At 42.5% G+C, this 22,455-nt stretch overlaps 1 protein-coding gene across 1 annotated transcript in view; it reads left to right on the plus strand.

Annotated features, from left to right (window-relative positions):
* Positions 1-7,214: 7,214 nt before the first annotated feature.
* LOC124014018 (leucine-rich repeats and immunoglobulin-like domains protein 3) overlaps positions 7,215-22,455 on the plus strand; it is a 31,075-nt gene continuing 15,834 nt past the window's right edge. Inside the window, exons 1-8 of the mRNA XM_046328656.1 lie at positions 7,215-7,693; positions 11,243-11,314; positions 11,423-11,497; positions 18,223-18,357; positions 19,961-20,104; positions 20,455-20,598; positions 20,859-21,002; positions 21,930-22,073. Coding sequence (XP_046184612.1) covers positions 7,491-7,693; positions 11,243-11,314; positions 11,423-11,497; positions 18,223-18,357; positions 19,961-20,104; positions 20,455-20,598; positions 20,859-21,002; positions 21,930-22,073 — 1,061 coding nt within the window. The 5' untranslated portion in view covers positions 7,215-7,490. The remainder of the gene's footprint in view (positions 7,694-11,242; positions 11,315-11,422; positions 11,498-18,222; positions 18,358-19,960; positions 20,105-20,454; positions 20,599-20,858; positions 21,003-21,929; positions 22,074-22,455) is intronic.

The following is a 22,455-nucleotide window of genomic DNA, read 5'->3' on the forward strand; positions in this document are numbered from 1 at the left end:
GGAGCAGCCAGAGCTGCCAATCTGCATGGAGCAGCCAGAGCAGCTAGATCCGCCAGTCAACCAGATTCTTCCAGATCTGCCAGTCAACCAGACTCTTCCAGATCTGCCAGTCAACCAGAATATTCCAGATCCGCCCGCCAGCCAGGATCTACCGGGGTTCTGTCACGCCTTGGTCATAGTATTTTGTGTTTTCGTTATATATTTGGTCAGGCCAGGGTGTGACATGGGTTTATTTTGTTGTGTTTCGTATTGGGGTTTGTAGGCATTGGGATTGTGGCTGAGTAGGTGTCATGTTTTGTCTTATATTGTCTTGTCATTATGCTTTCCCTTCTGTTCGTTTCCCCCTGCTGGTCTTATTAGGTTCGTTCCCTTTTTCTATCCCTCTCTCTCCCCCTCCCTCTCTCTCCTCTCTCTATCGTTCCGTTCCTGCTCCCAGCTGTTCCTCATTCTCCTAACTCACTAATTTAGTCTTTTCACACCTGTCCCCTATTTTGTCCTCTGATTAGAGTCCCTATTTCTCCCCTTGTTTTCCGCTTCTGTCCTTGTCGGATCCTTGTATGATGTTCGCTGTGCTGTGTCATTGTCTCGCCCTGTCGTGTCTTGTCTCCTTCAGATGCTGCGTGTGAGCAGGTGTCTTAGTCTGCTACGGTCGGTGCCTTCCCGAGGCAACCTGCAGTCAATGGTCGAGTCTCCAGTCTGTCCTCGTCACTACGAGTGGATTTAAGTTTTTTCATGTTTTGTTTTCTTCTTTAATTGTCCAGGAGTATTACTTTTGCCATTTACTGGAATAAAGACTCTGTTTTCGCCAAGTCGCTTTTGGGTCCTCATTCACCTGCATAACAGTAGGGGTGTAGCATAGGTTTGGCTGCCTGAGGCGGTTCTCAATCAGAGTCAGGTGATTCTCGTTGTCTCTGATTGGGAACCATATTTAGGTAGCCGGGGTTTCACTGTGTATTTCGTGGGTGATTGTTCCTGTCTCTGTGTAGTTGTTCACCAGACAGGCTGTATTAGGTTTTCTCGTTCCGTTTGTTGTTTTGTATTTGTATCGTTATTTCATGTATTTTCGCTATTCGTCATTAAAGAACATGAGTAACCACCACGCTGCATTTTGGTCCGACTCTCCTTCAACAAACGAACGCCGTTACATCTTCCTTGTGTGGCTCGGATCTCCAGTGGGGGTTAATCTGTGCTGTTGGAACAGCTAGTGTTTCTTTATCATTGAGTTTGACTCCACTACTCATTTCTCCTGGTAGGGGAGGTTTCCTCATGTGCGAAGGGCCCAGCAGGAGAGAGATCTTGACTGACTTGACTGACGCCTCCTTGTTTGGCCAAGTGCACCAGAAACAAACAAACCACCACCGTTTTCTGGTTTATGGATAATCCCCTATATATTGTAAAATTGCTGTAGCCGTTGTTCTATCTTAATTTGACCAACAAACAAAAAAAGGGTTGTACCTTTTCACTTCATATCTGTCAGGAGACATAACAAACTACAGTAGGACAGATCTTATGGATCACCATCACTGAATACTATGTTGTCATGGTGATGGATACATGTCTACGCACTCAAAGTATTAGTCTGAAACATGATACATGTATAGTCTCCAGCCACTGAGTGTCCCAGAAGCTATTTGTCAGAAAAACAGGCTCATTTCCTGGGACTGAAATATTGCCTTTATCCATCATTATAAGACGGATGAACTGTCAGGTACCTGAGTCTGTATCAAATACATTGTGATTCTATGACCCACTGCATTGTACTGGTGAGTGGGAGAGTGGAACAATTATTATATTGGAGATAAACAACACCAAGGGAATGTAATTTAAGATAAGCTGCAAACAAAATCAGGGGGTCTTCGTCCATCTAGGCTATCAATGTTCTTGTTTGAGTTGTCAACATGGAAGTTCGCTGCCTCTGGTCTGGATTTATAAGAAATAAAAGTCATGACCGTCAAAAATGTTACATCATTTGGTATGTTTTATTGGAGTAATTATAGGTCATTTGAGACAATCCCTTTTACTGTGTTCAGTGGTTATAAGAAGTAGGGCTGCCAGAGCATGGAGAGTTCTAGAACCTTAGTCTACATGGGACTATGAAAAACAGTCCTCTCATATATGGCAGTAAACAGGACAGATGACCTCTGTGGGACATTTCACACTCACTTGTGGGGACAGTTGTTGTTCGTGGGGACAGGCAAGCCTTATGGGGACAATTAAATGAGATGTGAGACACAGCCACATCCTGCCTGACAACTGTCGCACAGCCCTTTCTGTCATAGTGAGGGACTCACACACAGATGGTTTTGTGATGAATGGTGCAGATGCCGAGCTCCACTTTAAAGCTATCTCTGCTCTTCCCATCTATCTGAGAAGGCATCAGCGATGCATCATCGTTTTCCTTCAGATTATGTCGCGAGTCATCTTTTAATAATGCTGGATTCCATTCAGACGTTCAGTGTTAACACCGTTGGCAGAGGTTCAGTCAGGGTCCTTTGGCTCTTTTTTCAGCTCAGCAGTTTTTCAAGAGGGGAAACTCAGCATCTGGGGAACTCATGTCTCCACTGTTCTTCTCATTGCCTTTTTGAACAATTAATAAGAAACCCAGGCCCTGTAAACTCTCTCTCACACACACACACACACACACACAGACACACACACACACACACACACACACATGACCATCATATTTTGAGCTGTGGAAATGTCATTAGATTTTGTCTCCCACAGTGTGAGGTATTGATTGAGGCAGGAATTAGGGCTGTCCTTCACCAGCAATACTGTAGTCATAATGTGTACTTGCACCCAGTGTCTGTGATTGCCTTATACCCTGCAATCCCAGTGTAGTAGTGACTACATTTGGACAATATCTACTTTTAGTACAGCTGTCCCCCATAACAACATGACTTGTGTTTACTTACTGCTGTAATACCACCTACTTTAGTTGTTATAAATGACTGAAATTAGAGGACAACTAGATAATTACATATCTATAATCAATAGTGACATGAGGCTGTAGACTTTTAGCATTGAACCATAAAACATTCATACAATTTTCCACTAGCATTCTTTCAATGTACAGACATTAGCTACTAGGACCCACAATTTAACAGCAGTACACTTCTTTTTAGAGTCCCAAATTGGACAGGGAAGGTTGTGGGAATTTTATCCACTAAAAACACCTCGCCTGGGATCAAACTCGGATCCCACTATGCACGCAGAGAAAGTGGTACTATGGCTTTATGGGTTATATGGTGAGTGAGGGCTTGTTGACAAATTGCTGGGTGATCGACTGGCGACCACACTCAATGCCCACGGCTGTCATCTCATTAATTATAAGCGGCATGTATCCCCGACCATGAAATATGCATCTGCACACTGCCCTCTTTATGCCACGTCCCAGTCAGCACAACGTTTATTTTGTTTAGGGGTCTCCGACCTGTAATTGGCAAAGGCCACACAACTCAGACCTGAACACAGACCACTTTTGCACCCACTCAGCCACCCATCAACAGAAACCTCACACAGTCATGGGGATAGGAGGCTTGTGTGTGTAACCTTGACAACGGCCACTCTGTTCTGACACTTGCCTGTGGTAGCGAGTCGATGAGCCGAGTAGTCTGGGAAAAATGATGTTGTTTGTGCATTTTGGTAGTCAAGACTTTTGAGGTGAGATGAGCTCTCATAAACCTGGTACGTGTCTAGATGTGTGTCTAGATGCTCCACATTCCAATGGCTGGTTTCACTCTCAGAAGCATGATGCATCAGTTTTCAGTTAGAATCTCATTTGCTATTGATCCATTTTCAATGTGACACAAACATATGTGGTCACATTTTAGTCACTCAGTCACATTATGAGGTGAAACTGTTACTAAAATGTTGTATTTTCCCCATGACTGTTAACTGTTGTTTATTATATTTCCATTGGATGCTGTCTATCAACTATTTTCCATGTCCTCCCCCAACCCAAATTAAAGTTGTATCAAGTGCAACTGTGTCTGACATTTTAGATGGAGTAGACTGCAGGTTTATACAGACACAGTACCCCATTCTGACTCTGGGTAAAGAAACGTGAATAAACAGTGTCTGCCTCCTGTTGCTTGTAAAGAGACCCCTCCCTCCCATGCACACACACACAAACACACACACCCGTCAACCCTCCTCAATGTTTTTACTGGCCAACGTTGATACCTGGACCTAGGCATGCTGGGTAGACATGTTTTAATTCTGTTACTATTCTGAGTATAATGACTGGCACCTAGCCACTTGGAGTCCACTGCCATCCTCTGTACGTGCTTCCGAGGACTTCCAGGTCTTCAATACCTTTATTTTCTTACATTCCAGACACTTGTCTTATTAAACCACACTTGATGGACCTGTAGTTCTCATGTAAGAGAAGAGTACCTCAAAACTATCCTCTGTGTGGGGTGCGGTGGATGTTCGTGGCCAGCAAAGCATCCATCATCTAGGCGCCAAACAACTCGGCAGCCAAGAAGAGAAAATATGATTTCACCAAGTAGGGAATGCTTTAGCTGGCATGTGTTTAGCTGAACGAGGGTCTGCTTCAGTGCTTCTCCAGACAGCAGAAAAATGTGCGTCTTTGTTGAATGTGTCTCGAATGTTTGTTTGGGAATGTGTCACAATAAATGTCACTCGCATTACACACAGCCAGATTACAAGCAAAGCTCTGTTTTTGTAATGTTCTTTCGCTCTCTCACCTTTTCATAAAGGTTTGTGGAGACATGCAAAGACATGTATTGGTTCGCGTTCACCCAGTGGTTTTTATGTTAAAGACTGTGGGTTGGTTGGTTTAACAACTGCTGTTGTTGCTCTCTATCTCCTTGCTCTCAGTCTGAGAGTGAGACCACTGCAGAGTGTTGAAGCATGAGGAAGCGATCAACTGATCAGGGATTGGACTTCCTAGGGCCCTTTAGGCATGTCACCCACCATCCAGGCCTGGCTGGCCTATACGCCCCCCCCCCTCTTTCCACTAATTCAGAAGGGGTCCCCAGGGACCTAATAAATCACGGCAGTCATGCAGATAGGCATGCCTTTCCACCCCCAAACTCCCACACTGTGATTGTTCCAGGGTGCTATTACTAAGTCAGACGTTCTAGAAAATGTGCCGTTGTCTGCGGATTTAGTCCAATTCAATGTATTGGAATGAAGTGTTGAAGACTGTTTTTGCTGCTGGTAAAACAAAAGAGAACACATAGACACAGAACAACAATACTTTTGCTGTCATTGTTTGAGCATTGGCTATAACAGATTGCTGAAAAAACAACTACTGGTTCTAGGCTACGAAAGACAAAGGACCGTTTTTTTCAGGTTGTTACATAGTTGTTCAATACTGATCACAAATCAACTTTTACAGAGGATTGAAACCGAGTTGAGTCTCTAATGATATGTTAAAGGGGACCATAATTCTATCTAGTTCTAGTACAATCCAATAATTATTGTTGATCAATCGTTTTTAATGGAAAACTTGACTATCCATTGGATTGAGTGGTATGATTGGTATTGAATGTGGCATACCAATACTGTCTTATCTATGCTTCTCACATTCTATATTGCCAACACACCATGTTGAATAGCCTACCTTATTTAAGGTGCATACCTTAATACCTTACAAAAAGATACTCACTTAAATTGCAGCATTTATTTTTTGCAATTTGACTGCAAACCATTCAGAATATATGCACCTTACATAATGGAAACCCACACCTCTAATGTGCCTTAGACATTTATGAATTTGGAGTGCAGAGAGCTATACTTGTAAAGATAATTAACAGGACAGTCCAAGAAGATAGCTCCTAATTTGCTGCTGACGTTTTAGCACAGAATAAAATAATGAAGTTGCTCTCTGGCTGTACTGGCGGCAATGAGAATTGATTCTCCTGTGCCCCAGTTTGCTTGTATTCTGATTCTAGAGGCCAATTTCATTTTCAATTGACCAGGTGACCCATTTTGAATACAAATGACTAAGCTAATTGGGGCAACTGGGCCGAAGGACAAGTCTCACACCTTGCCGTTTCAATTATTGATGCAATAAAGCAGTCAAGAGACTGCTTAAAGACAACAATACACATGCCTCAACTTAATGACTTTCATTGTGAGTTGGAGGGGAAAAGCTAATACAATGTATTTTCCAAACAAGAGGTACTTTGGGGAAAAAGGAAAGATTGAGCAGATTTGGGATAACCAGAGGATGTGCAATTTTCAGATGAAATTGGGGTGAGTTTTTTTGTGTGTAATTGGGCAAAAATGGGGGAGGAAATGGAGTCAGTTATGCTGCAAGCAATCAGGACTTATTAGAAGCATGCATTATTCAGGTTGTTTTGCCTGAAGGAGTGGAGTGAAGTGCAATTCATGGAAATGTAACCAACTGGTATCAGACCCTGGCCAAAGTACACCTACAGTATGTCCACAGTCACACCTAATAACATGGGAGATTGAATGATAAGCCGAAAGAGAAACAACTGAAAATAGAATTTACAGGAAACTGCTCTTTCACACTCCGCCTACAGGAACGCTGATACATTACAATGGGCCATGAAGTGTCATGATGTGTCTTTCACATGGTCATAAATAACAACACAGGAGTTTCTTAAATTCTCATAGTAGTTCTTGTGTGGTTTTTATTCTTACTTTTATTTTATGTTCTATTTTCTATTATCTATATTATTATCATTGTTGGAAAGAGCTCTCAAGGTAAGAATTTCACTGTACTGTTTTACACCTGTTGTATTTCACATGCTAATAAGCAAAGAGGGGAAAGTAGCCTTCATCTTGCTAATCATTTATCAGAGATTACATATTGTTAAGCTTTCCCGAATTTACAACCAGTAATAAGTCATAAAAACAAATGACCTTTGGCCATGCGTTCTCAAAAACCTTAGTTTTATCTGTGGTAAGACTGTCTTTGACACACATGATCAGATATTTCTGTGAAATGTCTCCATTCATCAACATTATGGTGTAAACAAAGTTGTGTAAAATTGGAATAAAATTCAACTGGAACAGTTGTAAGGTGGTTGCTGGATCAAATCCCGGAACTGACAAGGTACAAATCTGTCGTTCTTGCCCACAGTTCCCCGGTAGGCCGTCGTTGTAAATAAGAATCTGTTCTTAACTGACTTGCCTAGTAAAATAAAGGTTAAATAAAAAAATAGGCCTACTATCTACACTCCCTTCACGGTGCGCATCACCCCAACAACCAATAGAGGGGCAGGCTGTTGGGAGCCTTGGAAGTAGTGGCTGCTGCGAGGGCAAAGCAAAAAGTATGCTAGTACAGGCAACAACTTTTACAGAGGTATGGAGAAGTTTAGGTCCCGTAAAAATATTTTACATGTTTGTAGTGTCAAAGGAATACGGTCGAGGAATTGGATTTAAGGACTAAACCGGACAACATTGTCCTTGAGTTGTAACTTGTACTATATTGTATTTTCTCGCGCTTTTCTCTAAAACTTGGGGAGGACTTCAGTGTGGCTAAAATGTCCGCATCTATGCAGCCTCTCAACCCTGCGATGTATGCGGTCGTTTTCTTACTGTTTTCCCGAATAGAACTTATACTTGGATATGATGAAAACACAAGGACGTGTCCGTCTCCATGCACATGTTTTGGAGACCTGTTGGACTGCAGTCGGTTGAAAAGGCGTGGAATTCCTGAAAATCTTCCCGAATGGACCGTACAATTGTAAGTCAATTTAGAAAGCTTTTGTTGACTTGCCATTTTATCTTCACTACCCATATATACGAACAGCTATCTTAATTACTTTCACACCTATGTTTGAAATGAGAAATTTGATAGATACAGGTTTTAACATAGTTACAACAAGTGTATGAATGGAATACTCGAATAGATAAATTACATATATGCAGAGAATTACGTGATTTGTTACATTGTTGCCAACTTTGTTACGTTGTTGCTTGCTGACGATTCGAAGAGAATGAAACCGTTTGAAAACAAAGTTTATTTCCCTTCACATCAACAAGAAAGGGAAATCAGTCCTAAATCCTTACTTTTTATTCCCAAAGACTGGTTTGCTGTTTAGAAAGTATTTCGCAATGACGCAGCATAGGCCACTCCATTTCCCAAGGTGCAAGCGTTTCGTTTTTTTGTAATTCAGCAGACGCTGTAATCCAGAGCGATTTGATACATTTTTGTACTGTTTCCCTTACTGCCCCCCTGTGGGACTCGAACCCACAACCCGGGCGTTGCAAGCGCCATGTTCTACCAACTGAGCCATACAGATATTTACTGAATAAAAGTCGTGTTTGTCACATTTAGAATTACATTATTGTTTTCTTTATATTTATTTATGGTAATTTCGAATTCTGAAAGATGTAGTGATATATTGGGTCACTTTACCCCATTGTTTACCCTTCCTTGGCAGCATTTGGTGTTATTTCAGATATAGAAAAATACTGTAAACATCAAGGAAATAGGGATTTTGCACTCGAACTACACTGTAATTTAAATCAAACGTATTTCTTGCAATGTCACACTGCCTACAATTATTCCATGTGAATACCTATAGGATATGTGAGCCATACTCCTCAGGAACAAGAGGGAAGCTCAGTCTTGTAAATAATAAAGCAGGCCGTTTTAGGAAAAGATATAACACTAATGACCTTTGTACATCAATGTCCCATTATCAGTCGTTCTACATTAGTGAATCATTAGTTGGCCTACCTACTGCATGGAGTTTTTTTAATCAGGATTTTTCCAATCACCCATTAGGCCCAACAAGACATGCCAACATCAGTAGGCTAGTGAGTTGGTAGTACTGTTTTCTTTTGATTTTGTTGTTAGTGCAGTGAGGTACAATAATTTGCCAACGTTATATAGTTCATGGAAAACTTTCAACAGGCTTTTGGGATTTTGGAGCTATCACAATTTCCATGAACGAAGAGCATAAAATGGCATCATAAACAATTGATTACAATTCATTTTGACAACTTGTTGAACCTGAAGAGGTTGGTCAACTGTTTTTTCAGCATGTAAATATCAGGTGACATCATGATAAGGAGCTAATGCAGAATACAGATGTCCATTACAATAGGCCCTAGATGAGACCAACTGCTCAATGACAATTGTTTTCCTTTTGTTTATGAGGTGATACCATCATTGGGCCTTTCCATATTATGTGAGCTCAGAAGTTCTTCAGGCCCCAGGGCTATTAAGACAATAAATACATCATGTCAAACGAAGTCACTCCAGGCCAATCTCCCATGGTAATGCCTCAAATAGTTGTTTAACATGTATTAATAAGCAGATGTTCATAGGTCTGCCTGTCTGGCTTCCATTCAGACTGCACCATGTTGATGTATCCTCACTACTAGCTTGTGTTTTTTCTAGTTCATATTTCACAACACATCTAGGCTAGTTAGTCCCCTGTTAGAATGTTTGTTTGGCATTTACAAAATGTGTGCTGCCTGCTCTGGAAATTTTACGTTGCCAGAAAACACAGGCACAGCCTCCTAACCGACCAAAAAGGGAGAAAAAAAGTTCCACATGGGGGGGAAAATTCTTTGCACTCCGGCATGCTAATTTACGAGTGTCTCTCCAGCACATCTTAAACTGCCCGGCCCTTTATTTTCCAGCACCCCATTATTTCTGCTGAATTAGCATCTCCAGAGCCACCGATGGTACTGATTACGGAGCCACTGTTGGATTAGTTCCTACAAACTCTCTGAAAGAGAGCGAAAGAGAGGGAAGGAGGGATGGATGGAGGGAGGGAGTGAATGTGGGAGGGAGAAGCATTTGGTTTGAGCTTCAGATTTCTCAGTGAGTGAGCGAGGGGTACAGGTTTTACAATTCAAATGTAGACAAGTTTGAATTTTCCCAAGTTTTTTCGGGTTTATAGGAATGTAGCATAATATGCATTTGAGGAGGTAAACACTCTCAGGAGACTCACTCAACATTGCTGTATTACCAGACTATTCCATCCACAGCCAGTTCTCACCTCACTAAAAGCAGATGTGATTAACTATTAGAATAACTTGACATTATAAAATAACTTTACGTTTTCACAGATTTACATGAGAGAGACGGGCTTCAGTGTCTCCTGAAAAAAATCCAAGTTAAAGTGTGATATCAAGCCCTTACGTTATGGCACTTCAGAGATAAGGAGGGGAAGCGCTCTGGATTATAATGTGAGAGCTTTAGCTGGTGGGAAAGGGTATGCCTTTTATCAGTTTGGAAGTCAATGACCTATTTTCCCTTGTGAATCTGTATTAGTCCAAGTGCTTTATAACCACATCAAAGAACCAGCAGGTCTATCTTATCTCATTACTAAGAGGATGGATAACTTGGTTTCATTCACTTGTCAGACACGGATAAATGTGTGGCACACATTTTCATGTCTAATAGACACAGGCCAAGGCCTGTATAGCTGTACCGATTTAATCTGGTCCACTTCTGGACCTGGATTTTTGAAGGAAGTGTAAGTGTCAGAAACCCTCAGGGTTTATCTGGACATTTTTGATACGACACATCTCCACTTCTCCCATATGGCCCGATTAGTGTAACAAAAACATGCAGCTGCATGTTGGGAAGGGAAAAAAGTTTCAGAGAGAGAAGTAAAACTCTTGTTGAAGAGTTGAAGGAACTATTTGCTGAAGAATAAAACCAGGGCCAGATCTAGAAAATGGCTTAGAAACTCGCTTTCCCGGCATTGTGAATAGATTACCAGTTGTTCGGTTTTTCTCCCTCCTCTCAGCTCCAGTTGATGGATTCCAGATGGGGCAATCCAAAAAAAGGGTCTGGCACCACAATGTTGATCGTGCACAGCAGCGTCAATAACTCCACAGATTTATAACACTCTGGGACAGGCAGGCTTCTCTAGGCATGTTTTCCACCCCCTCTTAAAAATGGAGAGAAAAAATGGAATCTCTCCCTTCCGTAACTTAGCTGGTTGTCTGTTTTGGCTCGGTGATTCAAGAGCGGATTGGATCCATGAGCTTGTCTGGCTGGATTTTCTCTCAATGTTTCTAAAAAAAGGCTGCTATGCCAAAACTAGGCCTATAGCTAGTTAGCTTTACTTTTTTGCATACAGTGGTTTGTTTTGAAAATGACTCAGTTGCTTTCCGACATTACTTCAGTTGGAGCTGTATAGGCTAGGCTCACTCAGACAAGTTATGTCTCCTGTTTAAAAACAGAAAGGCCAGTATATGATTGGTTGTGAAGTGAACGGCCCTGCATGTTGTGTAACTTTCCTCTAACAAACGTCTTTCTTCACAGGGACCTGAGCCATAATAAATTGCAGTCGCTCGACAGCACTGTGTTTAGGAAACTGCGGTACCTAAGTGTGATGTAAGTATACTCTGTGTTCTGTACTTCCTAGAGTAAACAACGTCAGTCACAAACACTCTCCCTCCACACCACATGTGACAAACAACCTTTGTGCCTGTGTGTTTACAGAAAGCTAAACAACAATGAATTTGAGACGGTACCTGATTTGGGCCCTCATGCGGCAAACATCACCACCCTCATTCTGTAAGTATTACTTTTGAAACAACCCTCCCCCCACCAACCCACCCATCAGAGTTGTCAGTACTAGTTAACAGTGTAGAGCTGCTAAGCCCTGCTCCTCCCTCCTTGGTGGAAGCCCTTTTGGCTGAGTTGGTTCCCAGACTGGGTTGTGCCAGGCATGGCAGCCAGTTTGAGACAAGTCACTCACATGTCTGAAAATGAATGTCATCGTTAAAAATGGAATCGCCAGAGGTGGTTCCAGTGTTTCCATAAGTGCTGATCCAGGATCTGTAAGATTAGAGTTTTCTGTCTGTCCATCTCATTTCCGTTATAGATAGTCTTTATGAATAGTGTGGCATTTCATCCATCTGGAGGTTGAGTGTCTGTATACACTCCTAGTAGGATGGCCCCAGAACATGATGGAGCAATGTGTGGCTTTCATGTGTTTTCAAAGACAAATAGACCCATCAGTGTCAGAGGTTTCAAAGCATTGATTTCAAACTTTTCCCCCGGCACAATGTCTCACAAAATCTATGGATAGGACATTTCTCCCCCACAAGAATGCATCCATCTCAAAAACTAGAAGAGGCATATTGCTCATCAAGCCTGAACTTGACAAGCAGTAACACCAGAGAAAGAAGCCAACAGCCAAAGGGGTTTCAGAAGTCGGCTATTAGTCAATTTGTCTTCAGACTTTTAGGTGTACAGCCTATAGGCCACAGATGTGGCTGGCGGTATTACCTGGAACTAAAATCAAATACAGTACACCAGGGTATGTTTGATTTCCAGTAGGGCTGATTCATTTATGAACTTCTGAACATTATCCATCAGACAACATTCAGAGGTTTTAGGAGTTGTACAATAGTATTCCCCTCTACTCTCACACATTTCCACTCAAGATGCATATTTGGTTGCTGTTGCTTATTGAAACACATCATGTATGAATAGGAGAACAATTCCAATAGATTGCACCGTTGAATGTTCCAAAGTATGTCAGCCAAGCCTAGCTGTCATCCTCAATGTGCTTTTGAGAATGATCAATTCATACTTTCTTACCACAACGTGCGTTCATTTGTGTCTGTGGGTGCGTGCGTAGTATTGCCAGTTGCATTGCTTAGTGTCTACTTGGCAACTAAAATCTCTGAGGGGGGGATTTAAATACAAAATCCCTCTCCCCACTCTTTCTTTTTGTTGCTGGTATTGGCATCATTGATGGAGAATATGTGTGTGGTATTTCCTATTGGAAAAATAACAGAGTTTTGAGAAGCCATCAGATGGCTTATTTTTCAGACTGGCGCCTGTAATGAGAAGCAGGGCTGCTGCGTTAGCATCTGACCCAAATGGCTAATAACACAGTTAACACATCATCACAACTTTGTTCCTGTACATTATCAGGTTGCAGTAGGACCGCATCAACTACAGTGCTATAACTGATACATAATACACAACGTCTACCTGAAGGGAAACATGGTTGAACGATGAGAGAAAGAGTTATAATGTTGGTTTCGTACAGTGTTTTTAAACCCTGATCCTCAAGTACCCCCCAACAGTACACATTTCTGTTGTCGCCCTGTACAAACACACCTGATTCTTGCTAATTGAGGGCTTGATAATTAGTAGACCAGTTGAATCAGGTGTGTTTGTCCAGAGTTACAATACAAATGTGTACTGTTGGGTGTACTTGAGGACCAGGGTTGGGAAACACTGGTTTAGTAGATTTGAGGTTATTGCAGTATTGAGTTACAAAGTTACAATGTTTGTTGCCAAAAGCTTTGTAAGCAAGACATCCAGGTATATCTGTCAGCTTAGTTACCCACAGAACTAACACTTTATAAGAAAGAATGAATTGGTAGATAAGCAGAATATGAAGCTCTTTCCAGTTCCAACCTTTTCCATACAAAGAGATTGCATCAAACCGTCTTCTCCAAATACCTAATCAGCCCTGGAATCACCAGATCATTTGTAGAGCCCACCAAACTCAACGAGAGGTGGTTTCACAGCAATCTGGTTTAAGCCCCCACCCCCTACCATAAATTCCTGGGAAATTGTTCAATTAATTAAGATGATCACGACTCAATTACTACCAGCTGCAGGGTTATTGCCGTTTGTTTTTACTCTGGGCTGTGGGGTCAAGGAAGTTGACGAGAGCTGCCGCTATGTCTGCCTGGCTGTTTGAATAAGTGGCATTCGATACCCCGGGGCTTTTTCCCCCCCTTACTCCCCTCCCAGGCTAGAGTAATGAAGGAAGGGGAAGAAAATCTCCAGTGTGTGCGAATGGAAGGGAAAAATCAGACTGTACTAAATAGAGAAAAAAGGGGGGGGTTCAGGATGAGGAAGCCTCCGCTGTTGATTCAATGTCATTGCGTTATTAAAAAGTAGAGTGTTGCTGCCTTTGGTGTAACTTGTTTGTGCATGTGTGTTTCTGACTGACAGCGGCCTCTGCGGTTTAGCTATAATTTATGTGGATTTTTAAAATTCTTTTAATTCAAAAAGGAACATTTCTGTTGCAGCGTCACTTGTCTATAATCGTCTCACACTGTGGTCTTGTTTATGTAGGTCATATTTCTTCAGATAAACACATTCAGAGTGTGAAGGCAACTCAGTCCAAAAATATGGAGTAGATTTGCTCGAAAACAGCCAAATTAGACACAAGCGTAAATCAAATTGAGATGTGCTGCTGTGTGGTCTTATTTTTTTAATGTTTGCTTTTTTTTTTACTGATATTAATAAAATTCCTTAGAGTACACTTAATGAGTCTGGCAGCACATTTCAGCGGATCTAGGATCAGCTTACCATTAATGAAGAGTACACCGCCTTCTATTCAAATAGTTATTAAGTTGTCTACTATACCCAAAGGCCTGGAGTTTCCTCAAGTTGGGAGACATGCATGTGCTACCTGCTTAAGTTCATGAATAAACAAAGCACAGTTTGATAGATGCTTTAAATTCACCTGGTCGTACATTTTAATGTGTGTTAAAATGAGATGTGTGTGTACAATGTGTGTTAAAATGAGATGTGTGTGTACAATGTGTGTTAAAATGAGATGTGTGTGTACAATGTGTGTTAAAATGAGATGTGTGTGTACAATGTGTGTTAAAATGAGATGTGTGTGTACAATGTGTGTTAAAATGAGATGTGTGTGTACAATGTGTGTTAAAATGAGATGTGTGTGTACAATGTGTGTTAAAATGAGATGTGTGTGTACAATGTGTGTTAAAATGAGATGTGTGTGTACAATGTGTGTTAAAATGAGATGTGTGTGTACAATGTGTGTTAAAATGAGATGTGTGTGTGCAATGGGTGTTAAAATGAGATGTGTGTGTACAATGTGTGTTAAAATGAGAACCTGAGGAGACCCAAACAAGAATGACAGGCAGGTCTTGAAACTATTAACATAGTAACCTTATTTGTGAGAAAATTGGTTAAACAAATGTGAAGTGTGTGCCATCCAAATGGACAATGCACCACTTGTTTGTCCGTGGAGTTGGCCCGACGGGTGGAGATCAACAGATAAGCACATGAAACTCTCCGGTACACAGCGTTTTGGTTGGCCATTCAAAAGCTCTCATTAGATCTCTGGGCAGATGTAGGGAAGTAGAGAGAGATGGAGAGAAACTGTTTTGTTGAATGGACCGTAGCCACGTTCTCCTCCACATCTATCCCTGTAGGCCTCAACTGCACAGTCTCAGTTGATATCACAGTCCTCATCTGCCACAATGTTTAAGGTTAGAGTTGGCTGGGTGTTGAGATTCTGTAGTATGTTGTACTTACAGGTTAATACAACAGGGTTCAATGAATTGCTCAGTGGTCTCTGAGATTCAAGCAAGTGAAGCCATTACAGTTCCTGTAGGTCCTCACCTAGCCTATCTGAAGAGGGCTGGCCTCTGCTGTGTGTAGTCCATGTTTTGCCAGATGGTCTTGACCACATCCTTCAAAATAGGGGTCCTCATGAGGGTTGTAAAAGGCGTTGACTTGTGCGGTCTCTGATTCAGACACATTTCAGTTGAAGGCATTCAGTTGTATAACTGACTAGGTATCCTCCTTTCCCTTTCTTTGTACTTCCCATGACATTACTTTTTTTGTGGATTCTTATGCATATGCTTATTGTTATGGATTCTTATGCTCCATAATGTCAAGTTTTCAAAGCCATACGAGAGGCTCGTTTGGCCGTGCTGCTGCTCCAGTTTCAACTGTTCTGCCTTATTATTATTCGACCATGCTGGTCATTTATGAACATTTGAACATCTTGGCCATGTTCTGTCATAATCTCCACCCGGCACAGCCAGAAGAGGACTGGCCACCTCACATAGCCTGGTTCCTCTCTAGGTTTCTTCCTAGGTTTTGGCCTTTCTTGGGAGTTTTCCCTAGCCACCGTGCTTCTAAACCTGCATTGCTTGCTGTTTGGGGTTTTAGGCTTGGGTTTCTGTACAGCACTTTGAGATATCAGCTGATGTACGAAGGGCTATATAAATACATTTGATTTGATTTGGTTTGTAGCAGCACACTGGGTTCAAGTGGGATGTGTGTCAGAGAGTAAGCATTTGGGGCTTCTCCGATGGAGGGGCTGCTCATTCTCCACAACTTAGCTGAGGGTGAGCATCACATGCAGCTAAACGGAATCCTTGATGTATCTGGCCCATTTGCACTCAAGCTAAAAAGGTTTGTTCATATATGAGTTGTCTGGTGGTGGAGTCTAGGCTTCAGGGTGATGCTCCACAGCTGGCCAGATGTTTACTGTGTGGGGAAGGGAGAGGGGGTTGGGATACAAAGACCAGGGACTCATCATCATCATCATCATCACCACCACATCACACCTCCCTCCAGCTGACAGGCCCCAGGGTCAGTCTGCCTTTTGTAGAGGAACATGGACTGAGCAGCCAGCGTTGACAGTTTCTTTCCAACTGCCCCCTTCCCTCAAAATATATTGAAGTCCGGGGCTCCACAAAACTGGAAATACAGGTTCTTTATTTTTTTTCTCCCAGCCCGTCTTCTCCTCTTCTCTCAGCGAACATGTAAACCCAGGCCCAGGGGGTGTGTGCCCCTTTTGTTTGGGACCACAGAGGCCGTGGTGCGTGGAAAGTCCTTTGCAAATCTGCACACAAAAGGCTGTCTTGTACTCTCTCTACTGAGGGTGGTGTGCTGCACTGCACCTAGCTCAGCCTGTGGCTGTTGCCTAAATTGTGTTATTATAAAAAATAAAAAATAAAATCATTTTTTTAGGCAGTGACTGAGTGTTTAAAATGAAAAAAGGGGGATTGGGTTTCAGCCTCCCAGAACCTACCCTCTACCCCCACCCTCAGCCCCACACTCTTACAGTCGGTTGGCATAGAACCAAGCTTTGAGTCTTGGCCTTGACAGAGGCTAGGCAGAGGGACGTGCTGTGGCAGGTTCTACCCCTACGTGCCCCAGAAACCCCTTCAGCCTCTCCTCCCTGGGCCTCTATCCATATATCCTCCTGGTACTGCCTTTGTTCCAGGTTGGACTGACTGACAGACACACTCGTCTGTTTTCCTCTGTATGTTTTGGTGGTAAGGCTGCCAAGGGGTGTCACTGTCTCAACGTGGGGAGCATAGTCATAAGAGAGGTATGGATGGCAGATTTAGGGAAATTTGTGGAAAATGACTGCTCCATCCAAGTCAAAGATCCCACTTTCTGAGGCTTCATGATGGACTGAGAAGCTATGTTGCCACTGTGCTCAATTTCTCGCTTGATTGTATTTTCAGTGCTTTTTTAGTCTCGCTTTGGCCAGGCGTACAGCGGAGCTGAGCCAGTTTGAGACTTTGTGTCTGGCTCTCGACTAGTGCTGGTTCAGTGTGTCCGTTTCATTGTTGTTTTCTTATTGGCAGCTTCTTGAACCAGTACTTCTCAGCCATGTCAATGTTCATCCATTTCTCCAAAGGGCTGTATGTTGACATGTGCATTGCATGCATGCACAGTATAGGGAAAATGCTAACATTCACTTTGGTCAGTATAAGGAAAATGCACAAAAAACATGTATCATAAAGAAGGTAAATTTAAGAACTGATGCGTTAATACAAGTTATCATTTTTGGGGGGGGTTGTTGTTATGTTAGCCTTGCAATTAATACTGAAATGGGGCCTGCAGTCTGGTGTATTAGAGGGAATTCCTACTCTTTTCCCTCACTCTCCCTTTCCCTCGCTCTCCCTTTCTCTACCCGTCGAGGCCCATACACAAAGACGGCTCTGTACAGACACTGTTTATAACTAAGCAGTCCCTGCACTGCAATTTAGGAGGCGTGCAGCTCAGGAAATTGCCAGCCTCTGCTGAGGCATGCTTTCACTGAGGGAATGGTATTCATCAGCCAAGTAATTGGCAGGTTATTTTTTTAAATACCTTGTTAGTAATTACCTTATAAACAAAATAACACAGCACTAAACCAAACGGCTGTTTTGACCTTTTGAGATGAGTAGTGACATTGGTTAGCCTTAGTATTGCCCCGTCCTCCCCCCTTTCCTAGACAACCAGGGAACTGTGTTATTTTTCATGGTTCAGCGAGAGACTCAATGTTCTACGAAAAATGTATAATATTAACATAATAATAATGGGAAAACAGGGGTAGCGAGGGTCGAAGGGAAATGCTCGGGCGAGGTTGGTAATTTTTAAATACCGCCTGCTAATTGACTGCTCTGAGTGTTTGTATGTCTGGAAACGTTAGATTGGTGACCCGCGTTGTTAAAATACACCGTATTTTCTATCGTTCATTGGAGCCGTTCAATCTGTGTTTTCAGAGCAAACAACAGGATCACAAAGATCTCTCTGGAGCAGCTGAGGCCCCTGCAAGGCCTGGAGACCCTGGACCTCAGCAATAACAGCATAGTGGATATCAAGGCTGACTCCTTCCCTGCACTGCCTCTCAAGAACCTGTGAGTCCGTCCGTTTGGACTTTTTAACTCAAATGCATGCTTAAACCTCCGTCCAAGAATACTATATAAGTGTGTTGTGTCTTTGGCTATGTCGGATTAAGTGATATGACATGCTATTCTATAAATACATTTCTCCGTAATTAATATTACCTGATTGAGCTAATTATGTAAATGTAGTTAACTAGAGAGTCGGGCACCACAAAATAATATTTATAGAGCTGTTATCTTCCGAATAAACTCTTAAAGATCTAGTAATATTTTACATCAATAGCAATCAATATTAACCGTCATCTTAATTCAGTCTCATCTGAAAGTTCTTAGTTATCTGCACGAACCCTGGCTAACAAGTTGAATCAGCAATACAAAATTGGGTTTAATTATTTACTAAATACCTAACTAATCACACAGAATTACACATACACATATTTAAATCATAACTTGATTACAAATTACGTCATAAAGGAAAACGTCCCTAGCGGGCAGAACATATATGACAGCTTGTTACACAAAAGAAAAGGGGCTGGATTTGAGTGAAAGATCGGGAAGACTGAGGAACAAAGGGTGAAGCTGTGCTATCGTAAATACAGTATCTTATGCATTCTAAATTACCGCCCATTTGGAAAAGGAAAATGCAATATATATTTACTCTGAGCTGCGCTTCGGTAGGTTGGTGGTAGATGGAAGGCTGTGTTGCCCAACCGAGTCCTTTGTCCTTTGAAGAATGTCTCTGGTGGTCAATTGGGTACGTTGTAGTAATGTCGTTGTGTGATAGACGGGATACTCTGTTTGTTCCTTCCTAACCCTGATTTTCAGCGGCTGTTGCTAACTCAACGGCTAGGAGGTATCACTTCTGTAGTGAATAAGAGTTCAAAGTTCATACCATTCGCAACCAAAGCTCATGCTAATGTTGGCTTCGTTCTGAAGTTATTATCTGAACCATTCTGACATCGGACCGTCGTCCTCGGAACAGAAGGTTATGTTGTCGTCAAGGGCTTATATAGGAAGGGAGAGGAGGGTGTGTTTGAAAAGTTTTATAGCCCATGTCCCTTCACAGGGGCGGGCCACTGATTGAGCAGAGCCCTATCGTATGAAAACCCAAATCTCACATTTTAGAAGCTAAAATCACATTTCATCCCAACACGAATAATTTCACATTCAAACATTTAAATTGAACAACAATTCCATGTGAATGCGATAACTCTGATGTGTAGACTTTCCACTGTAGAGTTTATGTCATCTTATCATTGATGAGAATGTCTCAGATGACAACCGAACTGACATCATATTCATTAAGTACCACCGCATATGTTCAATTGGTCGGAATATAGCCAGAATATAGTTAATTTCCCCCCACCTTCTGATGTTCCCAGAATCTCTATGTTAACCAAGGGTTTTGCAAATGTAACATCAGTAGGGTAGAGAGAGGGAAAAGGGGGGAAGAGGTATTTATGACTGTCATAAACCTATCCCCAGACCAACGTCATGACAAGTGTTTGGATCAAATGGTACAATTTTGGCAGAAGAACAACAATGTTTGGTCATTTTTCCTCTTTGCAATTAATTATGTGATCAATATCTCATTATGTATTTTCTTCTCCTCTAGTATCATGAACAACAATCGCATTTCCACCCTGGAAACGGGCTGTTTTGTCAACCTGTCCAGCACTCTGCAGGTCCTCAGGCTCAACCGCAACCGCCTCTCAACCATCCCTGCCAAGATCTTCCAGCTCCCCAACCTCCAGCACCTGTAAGTGACAATTGCTCTTTGAGCGCTGTTGGGGTTGACCACAAACTATACTATGACTGCTCTTTGAACGGTTGTGTAACAGTCCACAACTTTTCACTACTCTTTGATGTTTCTCTGACTGCTCTGTGAACTTCCTGAAAACACATTGTGACTGCACTCATTGACAGTGTGTTGACGTGTTCAACCACTCTTTGACCACTCTTCCAACAGTCATTGACATCTTCTTGGCTTCTCTTGGAGGAATTAGATTCCGTTTCAGCCTCACTTCTTGACTTGAGTGAACTCTTCATCCTTCCCTGCATATATGATGCTGCAGTTCTCTTACGGTCTGGTTGTGGTCCAACCTGCAGGGAGCTGAACAGGAACCGGGTGCGCAGGGTGGAAGGCCTGACGTTCCATGGTCTGCACGCGCTGCGCTCGCTGAAGATCCAGAGGAACGGTATCAGCCGCCTGATGGATGGAGCCTTCTGGGGCCTCAGTAACATGGAGGTCCTGTAAGTAACTGTCCTCTGTGACAAGAAAGTGTGTATTTTTTTACTAGTGTACATTGGTGGATTTAACAGCATATGTCTGGGTGCAAGTGTCTGCATACGTTCTTTTGATACGTATTTGTAGCGTATGTCTAGACAATACAACGATACAGTGTGGCATCGGTCCAAGCTAACATACGTCTTCATCTCTGTCTGTCTGTGTGTGTCTATATGTCTATGTTGATGACTGACCTCTGCTTGTATGTCTCTGTGTGTCCCTGCAGGCAGCTGGACTACAACAACCTGACGGAGGTGAGTAAGGGCTGGCTGTACGGCCTGCTGACTCTGCAGCAGCTCCACCTGGGCCACAACGCCATCAGCCGGATCCGGCCTGACGCCTGGGAGTTCTGCCAGAAACTCAGCGAGCTGTGAGTGACCCTTTTTTCATATTTTTCTTTTTCTCCATCCCTCTCTTTTCCCTCTCACTTTCTCTCCTATTCACACTGTGAACTCCCAACACCTCTCTCTTTCTCTCCCTTGCTCTCGCCTTCCTCACAGTCTCCAACTCTCCACTCCCCCCCCTCTCTTCCTCCACCCTTAGTGCTCAGTGCCAACACCAATGCAGGGCTCCTGACAAAGTATTACTCCCCCTCTTCACCCCCGCCACTATAGCCCCCTTCCTTTAATGCCTCGTCACGTCTATAGGGGAGAAAGGGGGGAGAAGGAGGAGGGGATTTCACAACCAGTGTGTCTGCAGCGACATATTGTTTCCTTTGTTGTTAACATTGTTTATGGCACTGGCCAATTCCTAAGTCCACCATGTTTTGTTGGTTTCTGAAAGGGGAGTTGTTTTTTTCTTCCCATTTCTCTTATCAAGTGAACCTGAGAGTTAACCAAATTGGCAGTTGACTGATCTTTTTCGCCCACTCTTTGGTAAATAGCCTTCTTCCTGGTTTGTTCGTTTTTTTCGTCTGATGCTTGCGTTTGAGGATTTCTAGGACAAATTTAATACTTTTTATACTGTCTGCATACGGTTAAACAAAGTAGACCAGCGGTGCAAGGTACAATCTACCTTTCAAAACGTTTAAAATAGTTTATAACCCAAAGTTTTTTTTTACTGGATATGCCTTGATAATAATTAGATCATATGTTTTAGTAGTGGTTATTAATGCTTATTACAAAGTACTTATTGGTAATTCACAGACTTATCTGGCTAGATTTGGTGCACATTCCTAGTGATCTGAGGCCAATTTATCCTCTACCTCAACTGTTTATTTCTAACCCCCCCTCCTTTCCATTTGCCCTTTGGGTTTGAACTGTGTGATGCTGATGCTCCTTCTCTCTCCACCCGACAGGGACATCTCGTCCAACCACTTGACAAGACTGGAGGAGTCCAGCTTTGTGGGCCTCAGCCTGCTTGACGAACTCCACATCGGGAACAACCGTGTGAGCTTCATCGCAGACGGAGCCTTCCGAGGACTCTCCCACCTACAGATGCTGTAAGTTTGAATCATTACATTTCATTGAATTCCTTGTCAGAGACGGCAGCTCTATTGTATAATAGAGCTGAAGCATTAAATACTTATTTTCAACGCCCCACTGGCAGTGAGTGTATTAGCCATGGTTAATATCACTAATCCTGGTTCTTAGTTTCCCCTAAAGTTGTTTGAGAAGCCTCAAGGCTCATGAGAGTTTAGGGATGAACTTGATTTAAACTCGTCAGTGACATGGTTATAACAGTCATCAGTCTACACTTTTTAAAATATATATTTGACCCCTTTTGGTCGTTACAGTCTTGTCCCATTGCTGCAACTCCCGTACGGACTCGGGAGAGGTGAAGGTCGAGAGCCATTGACACACTGCTCGCTTAAGCCAGCCGCA

This window comes from Oncorhynchus gorbuscha, linkage group LG25 (genome assembly GCF_021184085.1).
Source record: "Oncorhynchus gorbuscha isolate QuinsamMale2020 ecotype Even-year linkage group LG25, OgorEven_v1.0, whole genome shotgun sequence".
Classification (NCBI taxonomy): domain Eukaryota; kingdom Metazoa; phylum Chordata; class Actinopteri; order Salmoniformes; family Salmonidae; genus Oncorhynchus; species Oncorhynchus gorbuscha.